The sequence below is a fragment of the Lynx rufus genome, unplaced genomic scaffold (genome assembly GCF_022079265.1).
Source record: "Lynx rufus isolate CCGP_SWC_20201006 ecotype Redwood Valley unplaced genomic scaffold, mLynRuf1.p SCAF_2, whole genome shotgun sequence".
NCBI classification, from domain to species: Eukaryota; Metazoa; Chordata; class Mammalia; order Carnivora; family Felidae; genus Lynx; species Lynx rufus.
Window position 1 is genome coordinate 136,879,058 of NW_025814834.1, and position 16,624 is coordinate 136,895,681.

At 38.7% G+C, this 16,624-nt stretch overlaps 1 protein-coding gene across 3 annotated transcripts in view; it reads left to right on the plus strand.

Annotated features, from left to right (window-relative positions):
- The window catches only part of DBT (dihydrolipoamide branched chain transacylase E2), a 55,360-nt gene continuing 38,736 nt past the window's right edge, over positions 1 to 16,624 (plus strand). For 2 of the 3 annotated variants that reach the window (XM_047084317.1, XM_047084318.1), the window contains exons 1-3: positions 1 to 86; positions 5,437 to 5,560; positions 10,779 to 10,854. In XM_047084317.1, coding sequence (XP_046940273.1) covers positions 36 to 86; positions 5,437 to 5,560; positions 10,779 to 10,854 — 251 coding nt within the window. In that variant the 5' untranslated portion in view covers positions 1 to 35. Of the gene's footprint in view, positions 87 to 5,436; positions 5,561 to 10,251; positions 10,551 to 10,778; positions 10,855 to 16,624 lie in introns of those variants that run through there. The other variant, XM_047084320.1, reaches the window with a different exon arrangement.

Here is a 16,624-nt window from a genome sequence, read left to right on the forward strand (position 1 = left end):
TAACAACCGCGGTGCACTTGTCATTTCCGGGTAAGATGGCCGCAGTGCGAGTGCTGGGAACCTGGAGCCGGAATGCTGGGCGGCTGGTAAGCGGTTTGGTTTGAGTTGAGTTCAGGAAGGGATAATGTGTCGGGAGTATTCCCGGGGAGGTGTGTTACTTTGTCCTCCGAGTGCGACGCGGAAAGGGCACGCGTGACGGAGAGGTAAAAGGATGTATGCTAAATGAAGGGCAGAGAAGGTGGTGAGCAGACCGGTCTGGAGACCCACTCCCAGCCTTACCTGGCCATGCTTCTTTCGCCACTCGGACGCGTTCCAGCTTTGTCTACACCCAGGCTCATCTAGCCTTTCGCCCGTTAGCCTTTTATTGAGCACTGTCTAGGTGCTGGGCATTGTGATAGGTGCTGGGGATATGCAGATATATATCATTAAGCATTTATTGGACACCCACTCTGCCAAACACTGACAACACGACCCCTGCCTCAGAGAATTTATAGTCTAGAGGAAGAGACCCATGAAGCAAAGCATAACACCATGGGCCCTTGCCTCCGAGGAGCAGAGGCTTAAGCTTTATTTTGTGGACCTGTATTTCTCTGTTGTGTCTGCGCCACGTATCTTTCCAACCTTTTTATCACCAGAGCTACGACCCACCACCATCTTACCTGAAGTTCCTCCCTTTCAACAACCCTTTAGCACCAAACACCTAACATCCTAGTAATCACAGTGTTTTATCCTATCTGCGTAGGGTCTTTCTTTCTGGGACTCCTCTTCCCTAAGATCTTACAGTGATCAAACCCCGATTTTACAAAATTTGTCAAGAGCCTGCTGTGTACCAGGTACTGTGCAGCCACTAGGGATGCAAATATGAATAGGACCCCTGTGGTCCCAGATTAATTACAGCCTTGTGGTGGAAGACAGAGGAAAGAGAGAGAGAGACACAAACAAGCAATTATAACAGCTTGAGAAGTGCTATGATGGGACATTATAGAGTGACAGGAACACATAGGAGGGGGGATGGGGGTCTGAAAGGAGTTCTCAGAGGATACCGTGTAACTTGAAATTTGTACCTTGCTAGGTATTGGCCTCTCTTTTGAGAGTTCTCCTTGTTTGGCTTCTGTAACAACAGCTTCCCAATATTTTTCTTCTATATGTTTTCCACTTCATCCCAATCTCCTGTTTTCCTGCCCAACTTTTAAATATGTATTGGTGTTTCTAAAGGCTCTGACTTTGGCCCTCAGTACTTTTGGCACTTCCTGGACTATTTCAGCCACTTATTTGAATTTAGTTGCCATGTATGTGCTGATGATTCCTAAAGTTCCCCAGTCTTCAAGCCAGCTCTACTCCAGACCCATATATATTCTACTGTCCTGGAAATCTCCAATTGCCTACATATTAAGTATTTTTCAGCTGCAAGTAATAAAAACCCAGCCAATAAATGGGAAATTAAGTATCTATGCATCCCGAAGTTAGATGGAAGCTGGTATTGGTTAAGTGGCTCATATTTATCAAGGTTGTCATTTCAGCAAGTTTGCCCTTTTTCATGGTTACAAGAGAGCTTCTACAACTTCGTACTCAGGGCAGGAAGGAGGAAGGGGTGGTACCATTCAGACTCATTGATCAGGACTATGTTACATGGCCACTGCTAACACCCCGAGTCTTGAAGGAGCTAGCATTTAGCCGCATCACAGTTCTGCCGTAATGCCTCAGTGGCACATCGGATTGTAGGTTCCAGAACTAAACTCTCAGACCTGTTTCTCTTTTGATTCTAGCCTGTAAATCTCCCAAATTTAGTTGTAATTCTCCGCCTTGCCCCAACTGCTGCTATCCTGGTCCGTCCAGGATAAGGACTAATTGGACTTTCTGCCTCCAATCTGGTGGCTCTCCAACCCATTCTCCATAGTGTAGCCAGGATGATCTTAAAAAGTAAGACACAAATTTGAGAATGTCATTTCCTCACTTGAAACTGCCCTAAGCAAAATGTCCAAAATTTAAAAGACTGTGAGGCAATTTATGATCTGAACCTTTCCAAATCTCTCTGGCTTCATTTTTGCTGAAACTTACCCATCCCAACCCCCACTCTGACACTTCCCTCACCCTTACCCTATACTAAACTACACTGGAACTATATTGAACTTAAGTTAATTGAGCACACTGCTCTCTCTCGACTCCAGACTCCAGATCTTTGCACGTGTATTTCCTCTGCTTTAAAGACTCTTGCCTTCCTTCCCTATGGCCTCATCTGCTAACACACCTCATCACCTGGATTACTCCTACTCATCCCTTAGATCTTTACTTTCTCCCTCCTTTGTGTTCCTTTAATACTCTATTTCTCCTATTATAACACTATGTCATAATCACCTATGTCCTTGTCTTTATCTTTGAAGGTGTGGACTGTACTTTCCATAAGAGAAGGAATTAACATCTATTTTGTTCTCTAATCTACCTATGCATCATGCATTTGACTCGTGATTAACCTATACTGAATTAACCCTGAATTTTTCTATTTTATCTGTCTTCCTGTAATGAAGCAACTTGAATTCAAGGACTATATTCTGTAGCCTACTTAGCTTTGAATTCCCAAGCCCAGCACAATCCCTGTTTTTGGGAGTGCTCAACAACTGCTCAATAAACAACTTTATTTATTTCCTTACTTGAATCTGCTAAACCTTTGTTTCATCTCCTATTTTTTTTATATTTTGTTTCCAGGAAAAATGTCTTTTTCAGCTTGAAAAACTATTTTTTCTCTTTCTCCCTCCTATTGCGTTTTTATCTTTCCATTCAGCTTCACTAATGTTTTTTAGCCTTCTCTTAATCCATTTAGTTGCTACTTATCGCATAATGCCTGTTGCACTTACGTTGCTTTCTCTTTTTCCACTGTAAATCACTTCAGGAGGCTGTTCTTTCATGCCTCAAATACTATTCTACTTTCTTTTTCCTCTCTTACTTGGCTTTACCTGTTATAATCTAATCAATAAGCTGCAACTAGATTAATTTCTTAGTTCTTTTTCTTCAATAACCTATAGTGTATGAGTTCAAACTCCTTATCCTGACATTTACAGTCATCAGTAATTTGGTCCTTGAGCCACTTACGCTGCTCCCTTTTATAAGTTTGGTCAAGCCATTCTGCCCCGGGAGACAAGTTCCTGCGGCAGTTCCTTTCTTTATGCTGTTTCCTCTGCCTTAAAGTGCATTTCTGCTCTTTATTTATTAATACTTATGATGCAAGGTCCACTTCAACTCTTCCTCCAAGAAGCCTTCCTAGGTCAAACCAACTTGAAAAATCAAAACAAAACACAAAAGACTCTATTCTTAAACTCTTCTAACACCTGCTGCCAATACTTACTACAAAAAACAAGAGCATACATGCCCATGCAAGTGTGTGTGTGTGTTGTTTCAGCTAAGTTATAAGTTCAAAGCAGAGATTATTTCTCCCACGTATAACAGTGTGTTACAATGTGTGATAGAAAGAGCCTCGGCTTTGGAGTCAAATTTACTTGGTTTCAGAGCTGAATTTTGCCATTTGTTTGCTATAGGACCTTGGACAAATCACTTTACCTCTCTGATCATTCGTTTCTCATGTGTTAAAGAGGGCTATGTGCCTATTCCAGAAGATAACTATGAGATAAAAGGAAGGTGATGCATTTAAAGACCTGTAAAGTACCCAGCACATAGTAGGCATTCAGTAAACGTTTGGTAGTTTGTCCCTCCTTTGCCTGATTAGTAGTTCTTCAATAAAACTTGTGTTGTTGAAGGTAGGACCTTCTAATAGTCTAATTTTCTTTCAAAGGTTATTTTTAAAAGAACTATTTTTTAAAAAAAAAATTTTTTTTTTCAACGTTTATTTATTTTTGGGACAGAGAGAGACAGAGCATGAACGGGGGAGGGGCAGAGAAAGAGGGAGACACAGAATCGGAAACAGGCTCCAGGCTCTGAGCCATCAGCCCAGAGCCCGACGCGGGGCTCGAACTCACGGGCGGCGAGATCGTGACCTGGCTGAAGTCGGACGCTTAACTGACTGCGCCACCCAGGCGCCCCAGAACTATTTTTTTTTAAATCAAGGTGAACCTGTATAATTCAAAACATCCATTTACTCGCCCAAAATTAAATTGATTTAATTTTGATTTTGTTGTTGACCAAGAGCCACGGTTATGGGAGTTGAAGTAGAAAGTATGGACATAGAAAATGGGGGTTTGGAAAAGAGCATTCTTTCACTATCTGCTATGTTTTAAGCTATCAATTTCAGTTAGGTTTGAATGTTAATTCAATGTTAATTTTAATAAGAATAAAATATAGATATTATAAAGATTAGTTGCTTTTGGATTAGCTCTTAAAGTAAAACTAAGATGCATTTGTGTTTTAGGAAGGGGATCTTTAGTTTTTCTTTGCCTTCAGAAATGAGTAGCATCTTGGAAATTAAGGTGAAATATCACATAATAATTTAAATATATTATTCCTATTAGTAAACCAAATATTTGTTTTTATATTATTTGCTGTCAGAAAAAAGAACAAAATTCTTATTTATAAATACATATTATAATATGGCTACAATACATAACATATATGTATTACAAATTTAAAAATTTTAAGGGCTAATCACTAAAATATAAAGTACATGATAATAAAGTAATTTTTTTAAGTAAAAGTAACTCTCTCCTACATTAATAAAAAAATTTAAAATACATGACAGTATTCTCAGATACATTAAGGAGGTTAAAAATTTCTATACATTACATTTAAAAGTGTGATATAGTTAACCAGGTATTAATAACATTGAAATATTAACTTTCAAAATAAAATAGTCTACATTTCAAACACCTAGGTTTTAAGATATCAAGTCAAATAGATTCAGGCACACTTATTTCTATTATATATTGTCATGCATTATTCTAAGATATTCTATAAAATAGTTGCATCTAAAGAGTCATCCATAAATTCCAGTAAGAAAACCTTTCCATACAGCACTACATATGTTTTTCAGTGTCTTTAGATACTAAAAGTCAGTTTTGAATTCTTTAAGTTTTATTTTAGGAAGTCTTTACTGACTCAACTGTACTTTGTACAGAATATGTTAAAATTTCTTTACTTTTATAAGAAATTTTAGGCAAGGATCATAAGCACATAAATAAATCTGACTCCAGGGATATAATTTTACTAAATAAAAGAACAACAAAATGTTCTTTGGGTTCCGGGGTTTAAATTCCTTTGATTTCTCGAACAGACATACAGTACTTAAAAAATAACCTATCTTAATAAACTTGACTGTCCCTGACACCAGGTTTTGGCCAGTTCAGATTTTGGCCTAGATACTTTCATATTGTTTGTATTTTGATAATGACTGTTCTACCTTTAGAATAAACTTGAAACTGAATATATACTTACAGAGAAAAGCCATCGAAAACATTCATAAAAGCTTTTACTTTTTTGTTTTCTCATCTTTAGATTTGTGTTCGCTACTTTCAAACCTGTAGTAATGTTCATGTTTTGAAGCCAAAATATGTGTGTTTCTTTGGTTATCCTTCATTCAAGTATAGTCATCCACATCAGTTGCTGAAAACAACTGCTGGTAAGTATGATCTCAAAATAGCCCATATGAAATAAGGTTTTGTATCTTACCCAGAACTTTTTAAAAAGTAATTGAAAACTTACCAAAGTAAAAAAAAAGTTAACCTTTTCTGTCTAGCCTGAGCCTCCTTGCTCTCCCCGAATCTGTCCTTTTCTTCTTCTTTTTTTTTTTTTTTTGTGCCCCCTCACCCCTTTCACATCTTTCCCTTAATGCTTGTGTCTTCAAATGTGGGGAATGGATTGTCTTGGGCCACCTGTTCTTTGTCATCTGACTCAGCTAAGTGCAATAGCCAGGTAAATTGTTGACTTAACAGATTGTATCCTTGTATTGTCACTATATTGTTGGTTGGATGGAACACTTACCTCAGTCTGTTGTGTTAAGATTGTGTGATAAAACCAGCCCAAGGTGCTTCTGAGTAGAAAGATCCCTGACTTTTACCATTTAATTACCTTTGTCCTGTTTTTCTACCCTCTGTAAAGAATTTGAGGCTTTAGGTATTAGATTTGGCAAGTACATTAAAACTTTTTTTTCCTGATGTTCTGTTTAGAACTTTGATAACCCTAGACTTTTGTTATATCATTAAGCTTTTGACAGATACTTGGTGCCTTAGTCTGTGCTAGCAATGAATACTGGGGAAATTCCAGGCAGATCCAGCCCCTGAGATCAGTCAGTCTTTCCATGCCTTTTATAGATCATCTTTCACAACATCCAAAGATAAATAAACCCTATCTTCACCGCTTTTTAAAAACATTTATTTATTTATTTTATTTTTATTTTTATTATTTTGAGAGAGAGCATGTGCATGCACACACATGTGTGTGGGAGAGGCATAGGCGGGGGGAAGGGGGAGAAAGAGAGAGAGACAGAGACAGAGACAGAGAGAGAATCTTAAGCAGGCTTCACACCCAGTATGGAGCCCAAAAAGGGGCTTGATCTCACAACCCTGAGGTCATGACCTAAGCCGAAATCAAGAGTCAGACGCTCAACCAACTGAGCCATCCAGGCTCAGATTTTTATTTTAAAAGTTGATCTTTTGTCTTCTCAGAGAAGATAGAAGCCATTCAAGTGGAAACTCCTACTAGCTGTGTAACTTTAACCAAGTTACTTAATTTCTATTTCATCATTTGTAATATGGGATTAATCATAGTATCTAAGTCATTGTATTGTTGTGAGAATAAATCCATTTAACACAGATATTTATTGATCACCTACTATCTGCCAAGGCACTGTTTTGGTGCTCTGGATATATATTCTTTTCCTATATCCCCTCACTAAATGAATATTCAAGCTAGAAACCTGAAGTCGTCCTGATTCCTGTTTCATATCAAATTGGTTACCTAAATCTATTAATTTTACATCTTACATGATTTTTAAATTTGTCTTCTCTTTTTTAGACAGCTTTGAAAATATATAAATATATTAAGTTCCATACTTCAGTTTCTTACCTGTAGTAGCCTCCTAACTGCTTTGTCTGTCACTCCTTCCCCAACCCCATCCACCACATTCCTGCCAGAGAGATTTGTTTCCAAAATTACAGATCTCAGGTTACAGATCTGAAATCGCAGATGGTATGCCCTATTGATTTATTATGCCTGAATAATAACCCTGTCTACAACTTCGTGGCTTAAAGCAACAATGAGTTATGATTTCTCAGTATTCTCAGGGTTTCCTGGGTGCTTCCTCTGCTGGTTTCACTGAAGTCACTAATATGGCTGTCTTCAGCTGGAGAATCATCTGGGCTGGAAGGTCTAAGATGGTCTCACATACATGTCTGACAGTGGTGCTGGTTTTCAGGTGGGGCCTGTCATTTCTTCTCCATATAGCCTTTCATCCTCCAGTAGACTAGAAGGCTTCCTTACTCGGGGATCTCAAGGTAGTATTCCAAGAGGGAGAAGGTAGAAGATGCTGCGAGGTCCTTTGAGGTCTAGGCTCCAGAATTTGTACAACTTCATTTCTGCTATATTCTATTGTCCAAGCAAGTGACAGGCCAGCATAGATTTAAGTTGTGGTGAATCAGACTCTATGTCTTATGGGAGCAGCTGCAAAAAATTTATGACCATATTTTACTTACAACTGGCTCCTGATTACCTTTAGGATAAATTCCAGACACCTCACCTTGGCATGGCAAAGAAAGTCTTTTTTTTTTTTTTTTAAGTTTATTTATTTATTTTGAGAGAGACAGTGCATGTGTGAGCGGGGGGGGGGGGGGGGGGGGTGGTGCGCAGAGGAGAAAGAGAGATCTCACAAACCATGAGATCATGACCTGAGCTGAAATAACGAGTCAGATGCTTAACTAAATGAGCCATCCAGGCACCACGAAGAAAGTCTTTTAAATCTGGACTGACTTCTTGCCACATATACTATCTTCAGCCATATGGAGCTGTGTGTTATTCCCTAACCATACTGTGCACTATATTTCCATGTTCTTCTTGCTCATGTTGTTCCTTGCATAATATTGTTTTGTATAGAAGTACCATAGTGTATTTACTTGTCATTTTTTGGTGACTTAGATTGATATTCCAAGTCTTCATTTTAACTCTATGAAAGCTATTATTGAGCATAAATCTTTTTGTACCTATCTTAATTGTTTCCTCATGGGGGAAAAAGTCTTAAAAGCAGAATTGCTTATTGAGTCAAAGAGAAGGACTTTCCTTTTTTTGATGTTTATTTATTTTTGAGAGATGGGGGGTGGGTGGGGGAGGAGGGGCAGAGAGGGAGGGAGACGCAGAATCTGAAGCAGGCTCCAAGCTCTGAGCTGTCAGCACAGAGACCAATGCAGGGCTTGAACTTGTGAACCGTGAGATCATGACCTGAGCCCAAGTTGGACACTTAACCAACTGAGCCATCCAGGCGCCCCCTCTTTTTTTTTTTCTTTAAGCTTTTGACACTTAACACCAAACTATTTTTTCAGAGAGGTTCCAGTTTATACTACGAGCAGCAGGCTGTGAGAGGACCCAACTTACTAGATAGAGAGGAAACAAGAGGTACCTAATACCTCTATATCAGAAATGTATTTGTATTTCTTAACCATTAACTGACTCCTCATATTTATTGAAGAAAGTTTTACTACCTTAATCAGCTTGTTGTGTGTTTTATAAGCAATTTTAATTAACAGCAGTCTGAAGATAGAGGAGCACTTTTTTTTTTTTTTAATTTTTTTTTTTTTCAACGTTTATTTATTTTTGGGACAGAGAGAGACAGAGCATGAACGGGGGAGGGGCAGAGAGAGAGGGAGACACAGAGTCGGAAACAGGCTCCAGGCTCTGAGCCATCAGCCCAGAGCCTGACGCGGGGCTCGAACTCACGGACCGCGAGATCGTGACCTGGCTGAAGTCGGACGCTTAACCGACTGCGCCACCCAGGCGCCCCGAGGAGCACTTTTTAAAAAAGATTTTTTAATGTTTACTTATATTTGAGACAGAGAGAGAGAGACAGAGTGCAAGTGGGGAGGGGCAAAGAGCGACAGAGACAGAATCTGAAGCAGGCTCCAGGCTCTGAGCTGTCAGCACAGAGACCAATGCAGGGCTTGAACTTGTGAACCGTGAGATCATGACCTGAGCCCAAGTTGGACACTTAACCAACTGAGCCATCCAGGCGCCCCCTCTTTTTTTTTTTCTTTAAGCTTTTGACACTTAACACCAAACTATTTTTTCAGAGAGGTTCCAGTTTATACTACGAGCAGCAGGCTGTGAGAGGACCCAACTTACTAGATAGAGAGGAAACAAGAGGTACCTAATACCTCTATATCAGAAATGTATTTGTATTTCTTAACCATTAACTGACTCCTCATATTTATTGAAGAAAGTTTTACTACCTTAATCAGCTTGTTGTGTGTTTTATAAGCAATTTTAATTAACAGCAGTCTGAAGATAGAGGAGCACTTTTTTTTTTTTTTAATTTTTTTTTTTTTTCAACGTTTATTTATTTTTGGGACAGAGAGAGACAGAGCATGAACGGGGGAGGGGCAGAGAGAGAGGGAGACACAGAGTCGGAAACAGGCTCCAGGCTCTGAGCCATCAGCCCAGAGCCTGACGCGGGGCTCGAACTCACGGACCGCGAGATCGTGACCTGGCTGAAGTCGGACGCTTAACCGACTGCGCCACCCAGGCGCCCCGAGGAGCACTTTTTAAAAAAGATTTTTTAATGTTTACTTATATTTGAGACAGAGAGAGAGAGACAGAGTGCAAGTGGGGAGGGGCAAAGAGCGACAGAGACAGAATCTGAAGCAGGCTCCAGGCTCTGAGCTGTCAGCGCAGAGCTTGACACAGGGCTCCAACCCATGACCTATCAGATCATGACCTGAGCCAGAGCCAGAGCCAGAGGCTTAACTGACTGAGCCCCCCAGGTGCCCCCTAGAGGAGCACTCTGGAATCCATTCAGAGTCACGTGTTACTGTGGAAAAGTGAGAGGAACATAGGTTGTTGACCAGAAATACTTTCTCTTGGGAATAATTACCATAAAGTATCATTTGTATTTAATTGTTACACAAGTGGGGGGTAGAAATTCAAAAAGGGGTGAAAAATGGAAAGAGGACTGAAATTTTTTTTTTTTTTTTTTTTTGGGACAGAGAGAGACAGAGCATGAACGGGGGAGGGACAGAGAGAGAGGGAGACACAGAATCGGAAACAGGCTCCAGGCTCTGAGCCATCAGCCCAGAGCCCGACGCGGGGCTCGAACCCACAGACGGCGAGATCGTGACCTGGCTGAAGTCGGACGCTTAACCGACTGCGCCACCCAGGCGCCCCAAGAGGACTGAAATTTAATGATAAGTTGGCAGAACATGGTGGACAGAGAAATTTTTCATCAGGTTTTCTAGATGTGTACGCCTGATCGTTAGCCACTAAAAATTAGAATAGTTATATGAAGTCAGAAGAGATCTAAGAGTGGGACACTAGTGATTATTATAGTTTAATAACAGAAAACAAGGCTATCCAGCTAGTTGGGCCTTCTATACCCTTGTAAAGGAACACTATTTTGGAAGTTGGAAAATGTAAGTGCTGTGACAATATCAGTAGGTCTGTGATACTGAATACTTTATTTAAATCTTTGATGGTTATGAATGACAATTACGCTTTTAAAAATTATGAAACACTTTTTTATCTGTGAAATGCAATTGTTTCTGCTTCTGCTTGAGAATATTTTCTAATTTTAGCTATAAAAGCATCTATTAGAAGTATATTACGTATTTAATGAGATCATTTTTCATTTTTCTTTGAAGCTCTGCAGGGACAAGTTGTTCAATTCAAACTCTCAGACATTGGAGAAGGGATTAGAGAAGTAACTATTAAAGAATGGTAAGTTATTCTGAAAAAAATTTTCAGTCAATGTAAAAATAATGTGTGCCAAAATAAGTGGGAGTTATTTAAGTTGAGAAACTTCTTTCTTAACGATTTTTTTTTCTTTTTTAAAGCAGTAAGGTAGTTTGTATTGCTAATATGTTGTTAACACAATTCATCATACATCAGGATATTTTATTTGATGTAATTTATTAAGAATTATTTTTTCTTTTTTTTCTTTCTTTTTTTTTTTAAGTTTATTTATTTTTGACAGAGACAGAGTGCGAGCATGAGCTGGAGAGGGGCAGAGAGAGAGGGAGACACAGAATCCGAAGCAGGCTCCAGGCTCCAAGCTGTCAGCACAGAGCCTGATGTGGGGCTCGAACTCACGAACTGTGAGATCATGACCTGGGCCAAAGTTGGACGCTTAACTGACTGAGCCACCCAGATGCCCCTATTTTTTCTTCTTTTAAAAAACTTTTTCACTGCCCACTCATCACTTCAGCTAAAAAAGAGAATTAAAAAAAAATTTTTTTTCTTAATGTTTATTTATTTTGAGAGAGAGAGACAGAGTGTGAGCAGGGGAGGGACAGAGAGAGAGGGAGACACAGAATCCAGAGCAAGCTCCAGGCTCTGAGATGTCATCACAGAGCCTGATGCGGGGCTTGAACCCAGGGATAGTGAGATCATAACCTGAGCCAAAGTCAGACGCTTAACTGAGCAACCCAGGCGCCCCATCAGCTAAAAAAGAGAAATTAACCTATAACAGATGTTAACTTGATATGACCAGGTGTTTTGAATGGCGTTTGTGTATGAACTTATTATTAATTTGCAGACTATTTTAAAATCATAATATAAGCTAAGCTCTCCTTACTGTACTGGAAATGACCTCAGTAAGAATGCAAGTACGTTTGACTCACCATTCTCTGACAGTTTGCCTACATTTTTAGAATAGGTTCAAATTTAATACCAAAAAGTATTAATCAAAAAGTAGTTTTGGGGGGCACCTGGGTGGCTTAATCCGTTAAGCATTCACCTTCAGATCAGGTCATGATCTCGCGGTTTGTGAGTTCAAGCCTCACATTGGGCTCTGTGCTGACAGCTTGGAACCTGGAGCCTGCTTTAGATACTGTGTCTCCCTCTCTCTCTGCCCCTCTGCACTCGCACTCTTTCTCAAAAAAATAAACATTAAAAAAAATTTTTTTTAAATAATTTTTGAAAAGGCTAAAGATTTTTCAGAAAAAGGCTTGAAACAGAAGTAAAAATCCTCTACTGCCTTAGTCCTCCTTCTACCTCTTTACCTTCTTTCACTTTTTAGAAAAAAAGAAACACTTCTTGGTAGGGAATGGATTTTTAAAGGTATCTAGAAGTAGCAGTTAAGATGAATAGATAGTCTCTCCCCATAGTCTTATACTATTGAAGATCCCCTTAAGAATCTGATTCAGCCACCTGAACATTCTTTCTCTGTAGCTCTCCCTATTATTGCTTTGTAAATTACAAAAGGAGAAGAACATAATTGTGCCTTACAGTTATGTCTCTAGTGGCACTGTGAGATTTAGGAAATGCCAATGGACCTCGAATCAGAAGAGCCCAACTCTGAAACTTATTAGCCATCTTGCCTGGGACTTACTTTGTCTTTGCTGAGCCATTGATTCTTAATGTGTAAAATGGGAGTAACGGTACTTACTCTGCCATCTGGCAAGGGTTCTTGAAAGAATCAAATAATGCAATGTATAGAAAATGCCTTTGGGGCGCCTGGGTGGCGCAGTCGGTTAAGCGTCCGACTTCAGCCAGGTCACGATCTCGCGGTCCGTGAGTTCGAGCCCCGCGTCGGGCTCTGGGCTGATGGCTCAGAGCCTGGAGCCTGTTTCCGATTCTGTGTCTCCCTCTCTCTCTGCCCCTCCCCCGTTCATGCTCTGTCTCTCTCTGTCCCAAAAATAAATAAACGTTGAAAAAAAAAATTAAAAAAAAAAAGAAAATGCCTTTAAAATCTGCGAAGTGTTATGTACATTTAAGTTACTGATATGTTCTAAGACCAAGACTAGTCTTTGTAGATTGTAGATATTTTTTCACATTTCTTAATTTCTACCTCTTATTAAATCTCTAGAGTTATTTACTTGAAATAAGGTTTTAGGGTTTTGGAAACGGAGATAATTTCACTCCTAATGAAAATTAATAGTTCATTAAATTAAAAACACATATTTGATTAAAGTTTTTCAGACTGTTCCTTTTTTTTTTTAAGTTTATTCCTTTATTTTGAGAGAGAGAGAGAGCACGCACACAAGTGGGGAAAGGGCAGAGAGAGAGATGGGGAGAGAGAGAATCCTAGGCTGACTTTGCACTGTGAGCTCAGAGCCCAATGTAGGGCTCTAACTCATGAACCATGAGATCATGACCTGGGCCGAAGTTGGATGCTTAACCAACTGAGCCACCCAGGCACCTCTACAAGTTCTTTAAGAAATATTAACAGCTGTCTTGAATTCTGTGTGCTTTTTCTCTAGCTTAATATCTATAAACCTCGGGGCACCTGGGTGGCTCAGTCAGTTAAGCATCCAACTTTGGCTCAGGTCATGATCTCATGGTTCATGGCTCTATGCCCCGTGTCAGGCTCTATGCTGACACCTCAGAGCCTGGAGCCTGCTCCGGATTCTGTGTCTCCCTCTCTCTCTGCTGCTCCCCTGCTTGCACTCTGTCTCTCTCTTCCTCAAAATAAACATTAAAAAAAATTTTTTTTTAAATCTATAAATCTCAACTCAAGGGAAAAAATCTATATTTTAATGTAGTTTGTAAAATGCTAAAAAGCAGAATTCTGTGCCACACACAGAGAATAGAAATTTGAATATATAGGAAGCATGATTTAATAGAAGGATGTGTTTATATAAGTGGCACTAAAACCTTATGTTTTCTTAGAACTTGTAGGAGCAAATATATGGATAAAGAAGAAAAACACTTCAATTTCAAAAAGCTTTTGACAAACTTCCACAACAAAAGTTTGGATTATATATGTGCTATCATCCTAAAGTCAATTTAGTCTGATATTAATACAACTAATTTAGTCTGATATTAATACAGCCATTCCCAGCTCTCTTTTGGTTAATGTTTCCATGATTTTTTTTAGCGTGTATGTTGTGAATGTGTGGTGTTATTGTGTGATGTGTGTGTGTTAAATGTGTGATCTTTATATGACAATAATGTGGTATATGTCTTGAGTTGGTATGTGGTTTATGCATTTTGTGAGTGTTGTGTGTGTGGAGTATGTTAGTATGTGTAATGTGTATGGTGTGTGTGTTGGGTATGTATGAAGTGTTTTTTTGTGTGTGGTGGTGTATGCAGGGTGTGAGTGTTGTAAGTGCAGTATTTGTGTTTGTGTCTACTCTATGTGTGGTATATGTGTGGTGTGTGTGTTGGGTATGTTTTATGTGTGACTGTGTGGTGTGTATGCCTGGTGTGTAGGTAATATATTTATGTGTGAAATGTGTGTCTATGGTATTACATGTGTGGTGTGTGTGTTGTATGAGTGTTGTGTGTTTCTTGTGTGTTGGTTATATGTATGCTGTACGTTAGTGAGATACATGTGTTTGTGTCTTTTGTGTGTGTTGTGTGGTTGTTTGTGTAGTATGAGTGGTATATGGTTAGGGCATGTGTGATGTGAGTTTGGTGTCTGGTGGTGTGTGTGTAATATATGTGTGGTAAGTGTATATGGTGTAAGTATGGTGATATGTGTTGGGTATATGCTGTTTCTTTTTTCTTTTTTTTTAAATTTTTATTCTAATTCCAGTTAACATGCAGTGTCATGTTAGTTTTAGTTTCAGGTGTGCAAAATAGTGATTCAAAATTACATCTCTCACCTGGTGCTCATCAGGACGAATGCACTCCTTAATCCCTGTCACCTGTTTAACTGATCCCTCCACCCACCCCCCACTCTGGTAACTATCGTATTGTTCTCTGTAATTAAGCGTCTCTTGGCTTGTGCCTCTGTCTTTTTTCCCCCCCTTTGCTTATTTGTTTTGTTTCTTAAATTCCACATATGAGCAAAATCATATGGAATTTGTCTTTCTCTGAGTTATTTCACTTAGCATTATACTTTCTAGCTACATCCATGTTGTTGTAAAAGGCAAGATTTCATTCTTTTTTATGGCTGAATAATATTCCATTATATGTATATACCACAGTATCTTTATTCAATAATCGATGGACACTTGGGCTGCTTCCATATCTTGACTGTTATAAATAGTGCTGCTATAAACATAGGGGTGTATGTATCCCTTTGAATTAGTGTTTTTGTATCCTTTGGGTAAATACCCAGTAGTGTGATTGCTGGATAGTAGGGATTCCTATTTTTAACGTTTTGAGGAGACTCCATACTGTTTTCCTCATTGGCTGCACCAGTTTGCATTCCCACCAACAGTGCACAAAGGTTCTTTTTTCTCCAATCCTCACCAGCACCTGTTTTTTCTTGTGTTGTTGATTTTAGCCATCCTGATAGGTGTGAGGTGATATTGCATTGTAGTTTTGATTTGCATATCCCTGATGGTAGGTGTTGACGAGCATCTTATCATGTGTCTGTTGGCCATCTGGATGTCTTTGAGAAATGTCTGTTCATGTCTTCTGCCCATTTTTTAATTGAATTATTTGTTTTTTAGGTTTTGAGTTTTATAAGTTCTTTATACATTTTGGATACTAACCCTTTATTGCATATGTCATTTACAAATATCCTCTCCCATTCAGTATGTTGTCTTTTAGTTTTGTTGGTTTTTTCCTTCACTATGCAAAAAGCTTTTTATTTGGATGTAGTACCAATAGTTTACTTTTGTTTCCCTTGCCTCAGGAGACATATCTAGAAAGAAGTTGCAATGGCCTATGTTAAAGAAATAACTGCCTGTGTTCTCTTCTAGGATTTTTATGGTTTCAGGCCTCACATTTTGGTCTTTAATCCATTTTGAGTTTGTTTTTCTGTATAGTGTAAGAAAGTGGTCCAGTTTCCTTCTTTTGCATATACCTGTCCAGTGTTCCTAATACCATTTGTTGAAGCAACTGTCTTTTTCCCATTGGATATTCTTTCCTGCTTTGTGAAAGATTGACCACATAATTGTGAATTAATTTCTGGATTATCTGATCTGTTCTATTGATCTATGTGTCTATTTTTGTGCCGGTTGCCATATTGTTTTGGTTACTGCAGCTTTGTAATATAACTTGAAGTCTGGAATTTTGATCCCTACAGCTTTGCTTTTCTTTTTCAAGATTGTTTTGGCTATTCAGGGTCTTTTGTGGTTCCGTACAAATTTTAGGATTATTTGTTCTACTCCTGTGAAAAATGATGTTGGTATTTTGATAGGGATTGCATTAAATATATAGATTGCTTTGAGTTGTGTAGACATTTTAATAATATTCTTCTAATCCATGAGCATGGAATGTCTTCTCATTTCTTTGTACCATCTTTAGTTTTTTTCATCAGTGTTTTATAGTTTTCAGAGTACAGGTCTTTCACCTCTTTGGTTAGGTTTATTCCTAAATATCTTATTATTTTTGGTGCAATTATAAATGAGATTGTTTTCCTAATTTCTCTTTTTGCTGCTTCATTAGTGATGTATAGCAATGGAACAGATTTCTGTACATTGATTTTGTATCCTATAACTTTACTGAATTCGTTCTTTAATTCTGGCAGTTTTTTGGTAGAGTCTTGGATTTTCTATATATACTATCATGTCATCTGCAAATAGTGTAAGTTTTACTTCTTCCTTACCAATTGGGACACGCTTTATTTCTCTCTCTCTCTCTTTTTTTTTTT